Source organism: Colletotrichum lupini, chromosome 4, assembly GCF_023278565.1.
Source record: "Colletotrichum lupini chromosome 4, complete sequence".
In the NCBI taxonomy this organism is placed as follows: domain Eukaryota; kingdom Fungi; phylum Ascomycota; class Sordariomycetes; order Glomerellales; family Glomerellaceae; genus Colletotrichum; species Colletotrichum lupini.
Genome location: NC_064677.1, coordinates 4975607 through 4991059, shown reverse-complemented (window position 1 = coordinate 4991059; position 15453 = coordinate 4975607). Strand labels below are relative to the sequence as shown.

At 53.0% G+C, this 15453-nt stretch overlaps 5 protein-coding genes across 5 annotated transcripts; 1 reads left to right on the top strand and 4 right to left on the bottom strand.

Annotated features, from left to right (window-relative positions):
* Positions 1-720: 720 nt before the first annotated feature.
* On the top strand, positions 721-4299 carry CLUP02_08601 (RecF/RecN/SMC N terminal domain-containing protein; the record flags this gene model as incomplete). The annotated part of the gene is made up of 5 exons (XM_049287587.1): positions 721-2004; positions 2055-2945; positions 2995-3067; positions 3118-3853; positions 3930-4299. 5 exons carry the CDS (start codon positions 721-723, stop codon positions 4297-4299), a joined length of 3354 nt encoding a protein of 1117 aa, XP_049144730.1.
* A 106-nt stretch (positions 4300-4405) lies between these two features.
* CLUP02_08600 (uncharacterized protein) lies at positions 4406-6023 on the bottom strand (the record flags this gene model as incomplete). Its single annotated transcript, XM_049287586.1, has 6 exons — positions 4406-4631; positions 4707-4848; positions 4906-4973; positions 5067-5358; positions 5490-5632; positions 5698-6023. 6 exons carry the CDS (start codon positions 6021-6023, stop codon positions 4406-4408), a joined length of 1197 nt encoding a protein of 398 aa, XP_049144729.1.
* Positions 6024-6215: 192 nt separating this feature from the next.
* CLUP02_08599 (uncharacterized protein) lies at positions 6216-11300 on the bottom strand (the record flags this gene model as incomplete). Its single annotated transcript, XM_049287585.1, has 26 exons — positions 6216-6296; positions 6345-6419; positions 6589-6809; positions 6862-6962; positions 7063-7220; positions 7332-7426; positions 7483-7558; positions 7621-7692; positions 7751-7889; positions 8106-8237; positions 8276-8345; positions 8408-8446; positions 8515-8799; positions 8865-8925; positions 9009-9075; positions 9140-9280; positions 9354-9466; positions 9532-9622; positions 9706-9771; positions 9830-9956; positions 10020-10117; positions 10174-10291; positions 10351-10516; positions 10569-10757; positions 10811-10975; positions 11049-11300. 26 exons carry the CDS (start codon positions 11298-11300, stop codon positions 6216-6218), a joined length of 3198 nt encoding a protein of 1065 aa, XP_049144728.1.
* Positions 11301-11416: 116 nt separating this feature from the next.
* CLUP02_08598 (uncharacterized protein) lies at positions 11417-12439 on the bottom strand (the record flags this gene model as incomplete). Its single annotated transcript, XM_049287584.1, has 5 exons — positions 11417-11945; positions 12016-12068; positions 12120-12193; positions 12250-12300; positions 12382-12439. 5 exons carry the CDS (start codon positions 12437-12439, stop codon positions 11417-11419), a joined length of 765 nt encoding a protein of 254 aa, XP_049144727.1.
* Positions 12440-14449: 2010 nt separating this feature from the next.
* CLUP02_08597 (uncharacterized protein) lies at positions 14450-15449 on the bottom strand (the record flags this gene model as incomplete). The annotated part of the gene is made up of 5 exons (XM_049287583.1): positions 14450-14494; positions 14556-14684; positions 15006-15036; positions 15101-15283; positions 15343-15449. 5 exons carry the CDS (start codon positions 15447-15449, stop codon positions 14450-14452), a joined length of 495 nt encoding a protein of 164 aa, XP_049144726.1.
* Positions 15450-15453: the final 4 nt, after the last annotated feature.

The window sequence follows — 15453 nt, the reverse complement described above, 5'->3', positions numbered from 1 at the left end:
TATCATTCAGAGTACTTACATACGTGCGCTCCATTGTTGTGGGTGACAGCTGCCTCTTTCTTCTGGCGCACCTACAATCACATTGTGGACAGTCCTATGGATGAGTGGAGTCACACCCACAACCTCACTTACGAAGCATCCTCGACAGGTGTCACCACACCTTGCGAAGAAAACTGACGAAGGGTTTCATCAGGTGTCAGCGAAAATTCCTGAGAAGTGGGCCATCGGGGCGCGATAGACGACGTTGGCCGCATCGGACGACGGATCAACAGCCGGCTGATGTTAAGGGATGAAGTTGGCAGCCACCCGCGGCACTGGAATCCGTGCGGACCTCAGCCCCACTGAGATGCACCGGACGGGACCTACCTACGCTGGAGCGCACGGCAGCTGAGAGCCCCACCAACCCCACCACTGTTACCACCTTGCGCCGGGCAGCTACATATCTGAGTCTTAGCTAAGCGCCTTCCTCGGTTCTTATGTAATCGGACGCTCCTTAGGTAGCTCTTTCCTCAACGACGAAGGGAGCCTACAGGGAGTGTGGCGCGCGGGGTGAGATCCGACGCGTCTAAATTAATTACTTCGCGTCGCACTCGACGTCCACCAACGCCAACGAGGTAAGGTAGCCTCCCTCAGATCGGCATCGCCCTTTACCGACTTTACCGATTTCTTTACCACACACACACACACACCTCTGCTTCCAGAACACCACATCGATCGGAAATGCCCTCCCATCCCTCAAGTCGTCGCAGACGACGCGACATCCAGGACGACGATTCAGAACCGCGTTCCGATGGCTCTGAAAGTACCAAGCGCCCCCGCCTGAGCCGACACGCCAATGACTCCGAGGACGACGATGACCACGAATTACCGAACGGATCTCGTACAAACGGATCTAAGAGCACATCGAGCCGAGGCGACCAAGATGGCTTTTCGCCTGGCGCAATCCGCCGGGTGAAAGTCGAGAATTTTGTCACATACGAACTCGCCGAATTTTTTCCTGGTCCCAACCTGAATATGGTGATTGGGCCCAACGGAACGGGAAAGAGTTCGCTCGTCTGTGCCATCTGTCTCGGTCTTGGCTTCAGCCCGAAACATTTAGGGCGCGCAGGCAATGTCAAGGAGTTTGTCAAGCACGGGAAGCCTTCCGCTATCATCGAGATTGAACTGCAGCGCCGACCAGAGGACAGATCACATCACGTCATCCGGGTTCAAATCGACCGCGAAAGAAACAGTCAGAAATGGTGGTTGAATGGAAAGGATTCGTCACACAAAGCTATACAAGGGTTGATGAGGGATCTGAAGATTCAGGTCGACAACCTGTGCCAGTTTCTACCACAAGACCGCGTCGTTGAGTTTGCTTCCGCTACACCAATAGACCTACTTCACGAAACTTTGCGTGCTGCAGCGCCGCAGCAGATGCTGGACTGGCAAAAGAGCCTGCAGGATCTTCACAAGGACAGAAAGGAGCTTCAGCGTGGGACCGACTCCGCTAGCGACCATTTAAAGCAACTCGAGGATCGACAGAACTATATGCAGCACGATGTTGATAGACTTCGCGAGCGAGAGGAGGCCCTGCAAAAGATTGTGGACCTCACCGATGCCAGAGCGGTAGCGGATTATCTCGAGTCTAAGGCCCTCTACAAGGAGAAGAGGCAGCAGGAAAAACTTGCCCAGAGAAACTTGCGAAAGCTTGAGCAAGAGGCTGCACCGTCCCTGCAAGCTGTTAATCAGAAGCAAGTGTATCACGAAAAGGTGTCGGCTGTGGTTCGCAGTCGGAAAGAAGCTCTACGGCGCACAGAGGCTGCGGCCGATGCAGCACTCAACAAGATTGAGGATGTTGACGAACAGGTAAAGACAATAGAGGGCAACATCGAGAGTAGCAAGAAGGGATTCGAATCCAAAAAGCAAGAGCTAGGCAAGATTCGAAGCAAGATAGGGCTTTTGGAAAATCAAAAAAAGAACAAGCCGGCAGAATTCAATGCCACAGAACACAACACCCAAATTGTAGGTCACATAGCCTAATGTTTGGCAGTGCAAACTGACATGGTCCTTAGCGAGAGAAGGAGCATCAACTTCGAGAGCTTGAGGCCGAATCCCGTCAAGCTGAAGGCAAGCTTCGCGATATCAAAGAACAAGGGCATGCCAAGACACATATGAAGCAGGCGCTGAACCGGGAGCTTGAAGGCCTTCATTCTCAACAGGGTCAGATGCTTAGCTTCATCCAGAAGAAATGGCCCGATGTGGCCAAAGGCTATGCTTGGCTTCAGGAGAACACGGACAAGTTCGAGAAAGAGGTCTTTGGGCCACCCGCTCTCTGCTGCTCAGTCAAGGACGAACGGTATTCGGATCAGATCCAAGCGCTGCTACACAACGACGATTTTCTGTGTTTCACGGCGCAGACTCGCGAAGATCATAAGAAGCTCAGTCATTACCTGTACAAGGTCATGAGTCTTTCTGTCAATGTTCGGTCAATCCTCAAGCCGTTGCATGAGTTCCGGCCAAAGATGAGTCGGGACGAGGCGAACGCCCTTGGACTAGACGCATTTGCACTGGACATGATCACTGGGCCAGAACCAGTGCTCGCGATGCTTTGCAATGAAAAGAAAATCGATGCTTCGGGTATCGCACTCAAAGACATCAACGACGCCCAATATGATCAAATCGTTCAAGGGGAGGTGATCAACAACTGGTCGACGGGCCGGCAGCTCTACAGAGTGTCTCGTCGCAAAGATCTTGGTCCTGGAGCCGTTTCGACGATGACCAGGGGCATTCAGCAAGGCATGTTCTGGACCGATCAACCAGTCGATGAAGCGGAAAAGAGCGAAATCAAACGCAAGATCAGCGAGGTTGAGGCAGAGTTTGACGCTTTGAAAGCACAGAACACCGAAGTGCGAGGCCAGATAGCTGGTTTCAACGACAGGAGAAATGAGATCCTTGATGACCTTGTAAGTCACATCACAAGCACTCGGGACCGTGATACTAATCCGGTCCCAGAAAACACTTAAGGAAAGAAAGAATGAACTCCAGAGAGCCCACAACGCTTATCAAGCGATTCCAGTCAAGCTTGGTAAGCACCTTACCACAATTCTATCGACGAAGATGCTAATCTTGACACAGAAAGTGAGAAGAGAGCTTTGGACCAGAAGAAGGCGGAGGTCGAGGAGGCCCGATCGGCCATTTTACAGTTGGGCTTTGATATCGACAAAGCCACGATACGCAAGGCCAAGACCACCTTGCAGCATCACGCGGCTATTGCGGGGGTTCGCGCAGCACAAGAGGCGCTGCTAGAGGCTCAGATTCGCGAAATCGAGGCTAAGTCTGACGTGCAGGGTCTCAAAGCTAGGAACAATGAGCTTGTACAGATGTTGGAGGACGAGAAGCGCAATATTGCTGCCTTGACCCAGGACTCTCAGCGTACCAGGCAGCGAGCTGAGGAAGCCCAGGGCAAAGTCATTGAGATTTTTGCCCAGGATGAGACTAGGAAAGACCTTCTTGAATCTCTGGCCAAGGACAAGAGCGTTGAGGACGTCGAAAACGAGATCGCAGCCGAGCAGCACACGATTGAACAAATCCATGTTGCGAACCCAGGAGCCCTGCGCGAATTCGAAACGCGGGCCCGGGAGATCGAGAAGCTGCGCTCCAAAATGGAAGCGACCACGGCCAAACTCGACCATCTCAACCGCCAAATCACAAAGATTCGCGAGAAGTGGGAGCCGCAGCTCGACGAACTAATTAGTAAAATCAATGACGCCTTCAGCTACAATTTCGAGCAGATCAACTGCGCTGGCGAGATCCGGGTCCACAAGGACGAAGACTTTGACCAGTGGGCCCTGGATATCATGGTCAAGTTCAGGTACGCATACATCCCTCCTTGAGGAGTCTTGCTGTCTTTATTTGTGCCAAGATTGCAGTTGCTGACGATGACACAGAGAAAACGAGACTCTTCAGCAGCTCAACCAGCATCGCCAGTCCGGCGGTGAGCGTGCTGTTTCGACCATCTTTTACCTGATGGCTTTACAATCAATGGCGCAGTCGCCCTTCCGGGTGGTTGATGAGATCAACCAAGGTATGGATCCTCGTAACGAGCGCATGGTGCATGAGCGTATGGTGGAAATTGCCTGCCGTGAGCATACGTCGCAGTATTTCCTCATTACGCCCAAGCTCCTCACGGGTCTCCGATATGACCCTCGAATGCGCGTGCTCTGCATTGCGAGCGGCACTCACATGCCCAAGGAGGGCAAGAAGCTCGACTTTGCTCGCTGTCTGAAAAGACATAAGCAGCTCACGGCTGGCGCATAAGCGGTTCACTGCCGGCGGTGTACGAAAGGGTTTAGTCAGTATCTATGTGGCGTTATCGGCGTTTCGGGGGACAGGTATCAGTCAAGCAAGATACCCTCGAATTGATCTAGATGATGGGATTGACATGTACAAAAGGGTCGCGAAGATCCCAAGCTCGGAAGCACAGGGATGGGTCCAGAAGGGTGGATTGGTAGACAGACAGCTCAGGGCTTATTCCGAGCCCACAGAAGTTATTCTGGTAGCATCTATACCGAAGACAACTTACACCATTTGCACAAGCGCAAGACATGTCGAGTGGGGAGCCTCGACTAGGTAGCGAAGACATGGTCAGGCTCAATGGTGCAAAGTACTCTATCATTACTCCGACTTAAGGATATCCTCGGGATAGCTTCATGGCGTTTACAAACTTAGAGCTCTTCAACATTGACAACAACTCTATCGGAATACGACTGGGTTGGTCGTCTCTGTGGCTGTGACCAGAACTCGCCTTCTCCTCGATCTGAGCAGTCAGAATCAGGCCCGACCCGAGGCGGACTTTGATTATTTCCCCTCGCATCTAAGCATCTGAAATAAAAGCACATCACTGAGACATGGTAAAGTGGTTACTGCATGGGTATCCACGCCCTCTGAATCTAGGTATCACGTAGATGAGGACGTTCGTCAATCTGGGGTATCTTGGAAGAGCACAGGATATCAGTACGCATGTGTTGAAACCCGATGGATATGTTCCCGAGCTTTTTATACAAGTGTTAAGATTGGACACGCACGGCTCGAAGCATACCTCGCTGGTTGAAACATGGGCTTTTCCCCCTCCGAGTTTAGTAGCAATGGTTTGATACCAATTCGTCCTGCACACGTATATCTTCTTGTATCTGACTGATCTGATCCCCCCTCGGATTATGTGTAGGGGACGATGCATCTCTCCGGCGCTTACATTGGGAAGTACTGAGAGGGCCACGCACTCAACCCGCAACAAGTGCCGCACGGTGAACACAACGATGCTCTCATTCACGCCACAACGCTGCTTTTCATCCATGACATATCCAGATAGGGATGCGGCTATAGCAGTATCTCAAAGCGTAGTGTTTCTGTCAGTACTCTGAAATCACATCCAGGACCTAGGTTGATCACGGCTTGCGACGCATCGACGATGTCAATAAAATATTCAGTCTGTCTGGTTTAATCATGACCGACTGGGCAAGGGGAAAGGATGGACTGGTTCATAATCACCGCAAGTACTCCAGTATCGGTTTCCATCTTGCTGTTCCCGCAGCCACCGCTTCTCGAATTCGCGTCGTCCTCGAGATATTCTGTGGTTCGCGACCTGGAAGACCTGGATCCAGTGTTGCAAGAATTCTTTGGAATGATGTTTACAGGCCCAAGACCGTGATGCCTCACTCGGCCTCCTTTCTGCTACCCTGATGCCTTTCCGGCCCCTCTGTGTCAGACTTTTTGTCTGGTCGGTCCATCGTCAAGGTTTTTGCAATATTTGAGCAAATGGCCGTGAAGGTCCGAGAGACAGATGTCTCGCGATGGAACTTATGCTCTGCTCGTGATAATCCTGCTATTGCTCCGGCTGGCTGAGCATTAAACCCTTCTCGTCCATCGTTACATCCTCCTCGAGCATTATCTGCGAAGGAGAAGTCAAACGCTAAGACTGGCAACTGGTGTTTGCGTCCACGATGCAATTGCACATGCCCACATGATGCACCAGTATTCGCCATGGAGTTGGCAGGATAGTATCATTATCTACGACTCCTATCCTCATTCTCTTTGACCTCGTATAAATAGACAAGTGCAAGGGCAAGTCAACCCTTTCTTACCTCTAGAGACTCCTACAGCAATCCCTCACCTCTCTCGGTGTCGGCATATGCACAGATCTAGGTCATACCCTCACATGCCCCGCCGCGACAGGTTTACTGAATAACGATCTGCTGTCCGCATGCTAGTTTCTCCCAGGCACACGAGAATCCTGGCCTGCTCCTCTCTTCAGTGATCTGTCGCTTCAACACGGGATGTCAAAACCATCCTGTCCACTGGCTGACCGTAGAGCCGTAGTCCAACTTCATGTGTCCGAGAGGGGTGGTACGTGTACAAAGGCATCTGCCCCCCACGACACGCTAGTCAAGAAGTCGACAGTTATCCAATCCAGGAAGGAGAGTTGTGGGCATTGAAGAAATGTGTCTCGTTTACGGTGACGCATCGGTCTCGAATCGTAGGTAGGGATATAGGGCTTCGTACATCGATCGGGATTTCGAGTTGGAGGCGTTGTCTCTTCTATCCCCTCACGTCGACATCGTTTCTGGGACTGTGTGTTCCTAGGTAAGTAGTGCTCGTCGAGTATTGTATAGCAAAGTGAAGGTGACGATGTGTACCACGAGTCGCGATACAACAGAGACCACTCCCCAAGACCTCTCCAAGGCGGTAATCAGCTAGGACAGTCCGAATAACCTGCGACATACTTCGTTCGCCCAGGATCTCGTCAACCCGAGAGAGAGGCAACAGCAAACCTGGACGTGTGCGAGGACAACAGCATCATCCCATGTTTGTAATCCCAGACACCGCGCTCCGACGACTGGCCGGGCCGACCACGTAGTAGCAGGATGGAGCCAGCGCATTCGAAGTCGTCCTCGACATCGAAAGGAACCATAGAAACCTCCCGTCTGAGGAGCACCACTTCATGATAGTAGAGTGTTATTCCGGTAGACCGCTAGAGTATTCCTTCCACCATGTTCGATACTCCTAACTCAAGCTGTTGTTGACTGGTATATCGACCTCGCGTCCCATTCGAATTGACCACCATCATCCATCCAACCCTCATACGGAAAGGTGCTCACATGTTCGGTGTGAAGAAGTTTCAAATAGTCGTTTCGTAGGTCACTAGGCAGTTCGAGGAGCGTCGGATCGGCAAAAACCGTCAACTAGCGGGAGAAACAAGCTCCAAAAGGGCCAGAAAACAATCCAGGTCGGCAGTGGCAGCAGAAGCAGCAGCAGTTCGCATCTATATCTCAACAAGACAACACACAGCCCACCGGCAAGCGATATCCGGGGAAAGGAAAACCTGGAGAAAAGATAAGGGGCCCCTCGTTCCCGCCCAGACCGCCCATCTTCCAGATAAGAAGGTGCGCTTGAAACAATCCCACGCAGAGCATAGATAAAGAACAGACACGACGAAGGGCGCACACTTGGAAAAGAAGAAAAATGCCTCCATCCACTCCCCTCCCGCCGCCAAACATGCATAACATCGTACATGTGCGCGCTGCAGGGCGAATCTTCAAAGGGGAAGCCATCTCCAATGCCTTCCCGCTACGGGCAACAGACTGCGGCAAGGGTGGGCACGCGAGCAGCAACCAAAGAGTCTGGAGATAAGAGGGGAATGCCTCGCAGATACGCCTCGACATTCAAGGGACGGCGAGGCCAATGAAGCGTGGGCAGTGTTTCTGGTTCTTACACAGCACGCCCTGATCTTTTGGCAGATAGGGCAGGTCCGAGGAGAAGATAGAGGAGAGATAGACAAGGCAGATAAGTCAGTGATACCGCGACAGGGAGACGATTGCGCACGCGAGCCGATCTCTGGCGGCATCGCATTGCTAATTTGTTAGAAAAATGGTGCAAAGGAGTCAGCTGCCCTATTTGGGGCAGGTCGTTGTTGGCCAAACCTACACCTTGATAGATCTGGCACCAGATAAGACGGCAACTTATAAGTCGTCTTCATTCCCCCAATATTCTTCTTTCGAACCAGACGTGCGACTACCGGTATGCAGCAACGACCACTTCGACCAAGCCGACGCAACCTCTCATTTCACCTATACGAATCTCTTGGGCTAGGAACCGCTTCAGAGAGGTTCGCCGTGATAGACAGGCAGTGGAGAGGGCAGGAGAATTCGACCATCAAATCACCACAACCCCAAGAAGGGTTAATTGGCCCGAAGTCGAACCTGTTTGAACGTCACAAGACAACTGCCGTCTTTCTTACCGCCTAGGAACCGTGGTAGGCGTCATGGTGGAGGACATGCGCCCCTGAAGCATGGAGGCCGTGACTTCGCCTCAGTTTCCGTAGAGCGAAGTCGAACTGGTGATCTGGTGTTGATCACCCTACCCGCCGCACGCCACAGGAATCGAGGTCGCAGCTGGCATGCTCCCTGCCCTGTTTGGGTCGCGAGAGTGAGGACGGAATTGAATCAGACCCCCACGCGGGGCTCCTTCATGCCTGACCGGTGCAGTCGAGGGTTTCACGGCGGACGCAACCCTTTTCAGACTTGATCGACCATGCGCTTGTCGCTCTTCGCTCCTCCGAAAAACCATGGTCGTTAATATCCGACACTTTTGAGAACCGGCAACCAACTGAAGCCTGAAGCTCGCAGGTCGGCCGACTTTGCCCGATGGACCCTTGGAACCACGATGGATCCGGCACGGCACCCAGGAGCGACGCAACAAGATTGTTCCACAACTTGTGACGAACATAGGCACCGATCCTCGGCCGAGAGCTCTGCGATTCCTCTGGATGACAATTGAGAGTGGTTTGGTTGGCTTCGTTGATCAGCAACGAGCGAGGAGAGGCACACGACAAAAACCCGCAGGTTGGTGACGGTGGGGGGCACGCAATTTGACCGAGATTGCCGGGCCCTAAAATATCCATGTGGGGGTAGACTCGATAAGAGACATCAGTCAGACCAATAGGCGATGGCTGACCGGTCCTTGCTCTAAACGCTCGCTTCTCTGTCGATTAGCAGATGCATGCCAGCAGGGAACCAAGCCAGGGAGCCGTTGCCCATTCTAATGCAGTAGGCTCGTGAGTCGTGCCGCTTTCTCCATGCTGACCCAGTTGTCTTTTGGCAACTTTGTGGTGGCGTTGCCGGGGACTTTGAGGTCCACCTCCTTCCGACTCACCGCCATCCACATTAACTTTCGAACTACGGAGCACATCGCGCCGGTGTTAGCAGAGAGCCATCGGCTCAGGTCCGACAATTCTTCGAGAAGGCTGACGGGCAGTGTCAGCCTGTCAAGACTCGTTCTCGCGTAAAGAGCTGCTGCGTATTATGTGGCTGCCACACCTGTTTGGTAGGTTGAAACCGCCGCCGCGGTGCTTGTGCGGTGAAATACATTTGCGATACCGGCCATCCCAGGTTATAACAATGAGCTTTTTGAGCTTCCCTCGGCGTGTTTCCTATTCGTGTCATTGTCTAAGAACTCAAGTGAAAATTGAGGCAACGTACACGGAACGAAGCTTACTCTCATCGCTCTCAGCCTCCCAGTAGCTAACCGCTTGCTTATTGTCTCAAGGTAAACGTATGGATGCTGGCGATGCCTTGGGATCGCGGGCCTGTTGTCCGCTCCCAGACGTAAAGATCGTTCATGCACATCATCGGTCCCAAACTTTCTCCTCTGCCACACAGCGGGCGGCACAAATACCACCATGCAATATCATCGCACGCGCTGGACGTTCTAGAACACGACGTCGCTTGCGACAACCTGTGCCACAATACCAAAAACCTCCATCACAGACTTGGGCCTCCTTCTATAGGATCACATGTCAAGTTGGTTCCCACTGAAGTCAAAGTGCGACGTAGTGAGATTAGCGGTGGACAAAGCTTGCTGGACCCCTTCCAAAGCGTATGTTGGATCTGTCAGGCCCAGCAAGAGCCCCGATGTGGATGCTGTTCTGTGTGTCAAGAAGTGTTTCCGGAACGGCCTTGTAGCTCCGCAAGTCATTGAGGTACAATTTCTAGCCTGGTGCTGGGCATCAAGGCATGTCTTGCATGCTCCGATAATGGAGGCTGGGAAGCCACATTGCCTTCCGCTCCATTTTCGTCGAACCCTAAGGTGTCTGAGGACTAACGCAACGCGTCGGCCGCTGCGGCTTAACATTCGAACATCCACAGGACCACAGCTGTGCAGACGGGGCAAGCCGCAACAGGAGTCGGGAGTCGGCATGGGGAACCAACTTGATCTGAGCGGTTCAACCCACCGTATGGATATCTTGTTGCTGCTACTGAGGTGTATTGATATTCGCAGACCCTCGGCAGCTCTACATAGGACCGTATGGTCCACAGTTGATGCGAGTTGAACCGAGTTGAGGATAGAACTGCGCGGTCGGATGCATATACCCCTGCGCGCCGCTGTCGTCGTAGGAGATCGGTCTATTGGGGGCGAGACTGCATAGTGCACCCTGCATAGAACCGAGAGCCCTGAATGGCTCGGCAGCGACGTTGACCATCTAGTGTTGACAGATAGACAAACAGAATTTCGTCATGTCTTTGCTAGGCCACAGTATCTCTATCGTAAAGGTGACAGCCGATTGAAGAAGCTCTCCTAGAAGGTGTCCTAGAAGGACTTTGTTTTTCACGCACTCTGCGGCTGGTAGAGCAGAGGAGTGTGCATATCAGAAGTTGTGTTTTGTCGACATCCGAGCCTACCACGGAGGTCTGCTTCAAGTCGATGCGGCCCCCATGATATTGCTGGTGACAATCTGCCCCCCGTATCCTCTTGGCATCTTAGCGTCCAAAGAAACCATGTCATCAAGTACGGAGCAGACTTCGCCGTTGAGCTTCAGTTTACGCAGGACATGTTGAACGGCAACAATAAGCCTGGCGGAACCGGGCAGGCCTGCTCGAGGAAAGACGAATAACACTGCGGGCGTCATGTCTCCACATCTTGCCAACTTCGTTGGCACATCCTTGGATCGAGGACGCGTTCGTATTAGAAAGAATGTCAGCGGTGCCGTACGGTCGGAGTACCCGTACGAATACTGCAAAGAGCATCCGGAAAAACAAGCAGCTTGCTGCAATGCTATACAACGCTGTCATGTTGAGTTTATTTGGGTTCGCAACTGCCCAGTAACTTGAATCGTGCAATTGCAATTCTCCGAGAAGCACCCTTGTGAGGAGCGCCCGCCAGGCTCGAAGTGACAGCCAGGAAGATGCCCGTATGGGACCCTTCTGCCACGAGGTAATGGGTGATTTCGGTCTATAAGGCCCATGTTGGTCTGTGAAGTGTGCCATGGGTGGTTCCAAAATGACTCGTAAGAGCAGAGAAGGGCCGGGTGGGCGATGCGTATGCGTAACGTGTGTCTGTTTTCTGCAATGTTATATCGAGGGTTGGGTCTTTGGCTCACCGACTACAGCAGGGATTGGCGAGTTGTAAGCGGAGCTATTCTTGAGACGCCTCCTTGATGATCCAGGTCGATGGCAACGAGGGTAAGGAGTCGCGGAGCAGCTCCGGGCGGGTTTTGAGCGGGTGAAGAGGAGTAGGCAGAAGTTGATGGTGAGTTATCCGAGATGCGTGTATGACATGGACAGTCAGTCAGTATCGAGATACGAAAGTGACCAAGGGGAGACGAGTGATGTTGGATGACAGGAAAGATTTCGGTAAGAGAGACAGGGAGGTTCGTGAATAAGCGTTGCTGGCGGGAGCAACAAGCCCAGATGTCAGGTTGGAGGACTGTAGGTCGGATTGAGGAGGCCGCTTTGGACGCGTGAGAATGGAGCATGGGAAGGAGGAAGTGAGGAGTCGCAGTAGGGGTAGCAGTAGCAGTAGCATTGGTTCCGTGCAGAGTACGAGTACTCGGTAGGGATATATTACAAGTTATGGGACCGGGGGATGGAGCACATGGGGCAGAGAATGGAGAAGTCTGGCGGGGAATGCGTCTGTGGATGGAGTCATCTTTCTTCGTTTCTTATTCCCTTCACTTTCCCATGTTAAGAAGAGACCACAGACTGGTAGAGTGTTACGAAGAAACACTGGTACGGAATGAAGGAGCGAGCAACTGCCTACCTGCCTCTCAACCTAGGTAGGTATTTACGAATGGGCTAGGTACCTACGGTACTCCGTAGGTTGTAAAACTTGGCCCCGTGGCTCTTTCCCCGGATATACGGACATCTCACGCCTTCTTCGTCTTGTGCTTCTAGGCTCTCCTTCCTTCTTTCTATATCCTTCTCATTCCAGCCTTACCATTATACCTTCCTTCCCAGTCCGTGACGGGGAGGCAGGAACGATTCCGCCCTGAGAATTAAAGGTCTGTATTTGAGTTAGGTAGGCAGTAGGTATGACCTGATTCCGGATTTATCCAATGTTGCTCCGTACTTTCTTCAGGTAGACCATAAGGTAAGGTTCCTTGGGTAGAACTGGATGTTGCTGCCATTTCCAGTCTCATGTGGGGGTCCTCCAACATGGCCTCCCTGCACCTTCTCTGCAAGTGTTCAAGAGTCCTTGCCTCTACGGTCCCGGATACCTCCCCGGCACATGCAGCAACCGCAAAAGAGGTGGTATCCCGTACATTCATCCAGAATCACACCTCGAGGTTTGTTGCATTGTCACCCCTCCCCTTCCAGCCGTCTTCCTTCCTCACCTTGCGGATCCCACGCTCACCTCACCTGCCAACTCTACCTCTATCCGTACGAATACTCAACGTCCATCCGAGAGGGTCTGCAGCCGGGTTCGATGCTTGCTAGCTATTCTCCCTACCCAAGGTATCATCTTCCTGCATCTCCTTCCGTCCTCTCCTGCACGCTGACGCCCTTTGTTTCTCCCAAACCCTCAATGCCGGCCTAGTCTCGCGAGCTGCAGCACACTTGCATCGGAGCATCGGAATACAAGCGAAGGCCACTCTCGACTCTCAAGTCTCGAGTATCCCACCCCCATAGTGCATCATCCATCAACCACAACGACTAGCTATGAGGCACTTTCTTCTGCCTCGACATCTCCTCACCCTCTGCATCCGAATCGGCATGGCCCCGAAATAGAGCTCGGTATTCTTCCGTTGCCTTTTTGCTCCCCTCTCGTTTCCTCTTACAGTCGCTGGCATATCATATTCAACTCGACCGGCCACCAAGTCAAGTCTGCTCTGAGATGGCCACCAATCCTGGTTCGTGGCCTGGGCCTACCACCTTGCACTCCTGCGGCCTGCCGCGAGATTGCCTCCATTAGCATGGACGAACGATCTACGGATATCGAACAAAACACGCGGCTCTCATTAGCCTAAAGTCATGCTCGGCCCTGTGGGTAGCAAGTTACAACGTCTTTCGAGCAGAGTTGACTCCCTGCTGGAGTCCGTGCTTCCCTCCAAACTCTCCAACTCCATCGACCTGCCATCGGATGACCATCAATTGCTCAGACGTTGCCTGCCGCGTGGGGGACCAGAGGTGGACGCGAATCCAGGTCGACAGGCCAGGTCGCAGCCGTGCCACCGTTGTCCTGCCCCCATCCCCTATGTTCAACATGGAACACAGCGAGTCCAGCGGCACATTCAAAATAATTCCCGTCTTCTCCAAGCCTAAGGCTGACAAGACCCATCATCACAAAGAAGCGAGGATGGGTACTCCGTACCGATGACTACCCACGCATCTACGCAATAACGTATCCGCCGCCAAGGGACTTCAGCGAGAGGCTGGCCACTGCCATCTTGGTCTGTCCACCGCACGTGTGAACTCCACTCAAGCTTCGTCATGGAACGGGCGAAGATGCAGCCACCAGCGGGTGTATGCACTAGAACGACCCAGCCTCATCTACTGCCGCAATAAGATGGCACGGGTGGTCGGTTTTGCCTAAGTCGCAGCGATTTCACGGTGGGCGGCATCGTTCCATGCAATGGCCGAGCACGTTCGACTGGCTCAGACACAGACATGCAGCGTGGGATGAAGTGTCAAGGGGGGGGGGGCCTTTGTCGCCAATACTGGTACCTTTCGACGGCTAGAAGCCTGGTTCTAGACGTTCGACAGCTTCAACGAGGCCATGGGCAAAGTAGTGCCGCGGTACGAGACCTTGGACTCCCGACCCGTTCAAGACTATTGCATGCCGACGTCTCTCATTGGCGGCATCGATCCAAGCGCATCGGCAGGGAAGAAAGCAGGTGAAGGGCAGCTGGTGGGGTTCGAACCGGTCGCAAGCCACGCTTGCCACGGTCCAGTGCGCCCGAATTCTCGCTCGCTTCTCGGTGGCCCCAAGGATCAATCAAGCAACAGATCTGTGATGAGCATTGGATGAAGCCTCCAACTTGCTGTTCCTTGCGAGCTTGTCAATGCACTCATTAACGCTATAGCCATACCAACCTCATCACTAAGCCGCAGCGAGCGCACCAATCATTAATCACCACCAGCCCCCTGGCATGAGCTTGTCCTAAACTGGCTACGAACGCTCACTCCTTCAAGAACCATTAGCCACCCATCTCCGATCCGATGGCAGCCCGAAGCGCATTATACTGCGACAAGGACGAAGTATCGGACAGCACTTGAGCCTCTAATTAACAACACCAAACGTACCGAAGAAACTCCAAGCTGTCCCTTGGAAGTGAGCCCGCCAGTCAAAGGCGCTGGACCCTGGACCAAATCACCAATGTGTGGCTCCTCCGTCTCCATGGGGTTCCAATTAGCATGTGCGGGTACCGCAGCCTGCGATCATTCAAGGACAGCAGATCTCTATTCGTAATGAACTGAAATTAACCCAGTGTTTTGAAATGCGTGTTCACCATGCACAAGCCAAAGAATTGCCAACGTATTCCCGAGAACAAAGTGGTGCGGTGGATGATGGATGCGGGTCACGATTTGGAGGGGTTTGGAGAGGCAAACGGATGGGGAAAGATCTGATGAACAGACGACGGATTCAGCTGCTGGGGCCGCGTTCCATTGTCAGGAGCAACTTGAGATCCCGTTTACTATCCACCAAATAACCCAACTAACAAATGATCAATCCGAGGTATGCAAGCCCGGAACTGGATTCTGGAAGTCAAAGACGGCCAAGACGCTGCAGCAGAGTCACTGTGGCTCTGGAGTCAGAAAAAGGTCCCACAGGCGACGTCGTTGGGCACGAGTGTTGGCGCTGCCATGCCATTACCATGGTACGCATGGTCAGGGACCGCCGCCCGGCGCGGCTGGTGCAGCGGTGCCTCGATTTGCTCCTCTCTCTTGCTTCCTTAGCGCGAGGTGAAGTCGCCTTGGGTGGAGTTCCGCCGAGATGGGACTCGAAGGGGCGGACGGGCTTCTGACCGTGCCTTGCTTGTTGCAAGTTCCCTCCCATGTTTCCCGACAGGACCCTGAAATCTAACATGACGGCGGGATCGTGTAAGCTACGGATTCCTGGATCATGGCGCCGTCGACGGTTGATTGACCTTTGAACTGAAGTCTAAGAGAAATGACAGAGCGGGCGGGGAATCCCATGAGT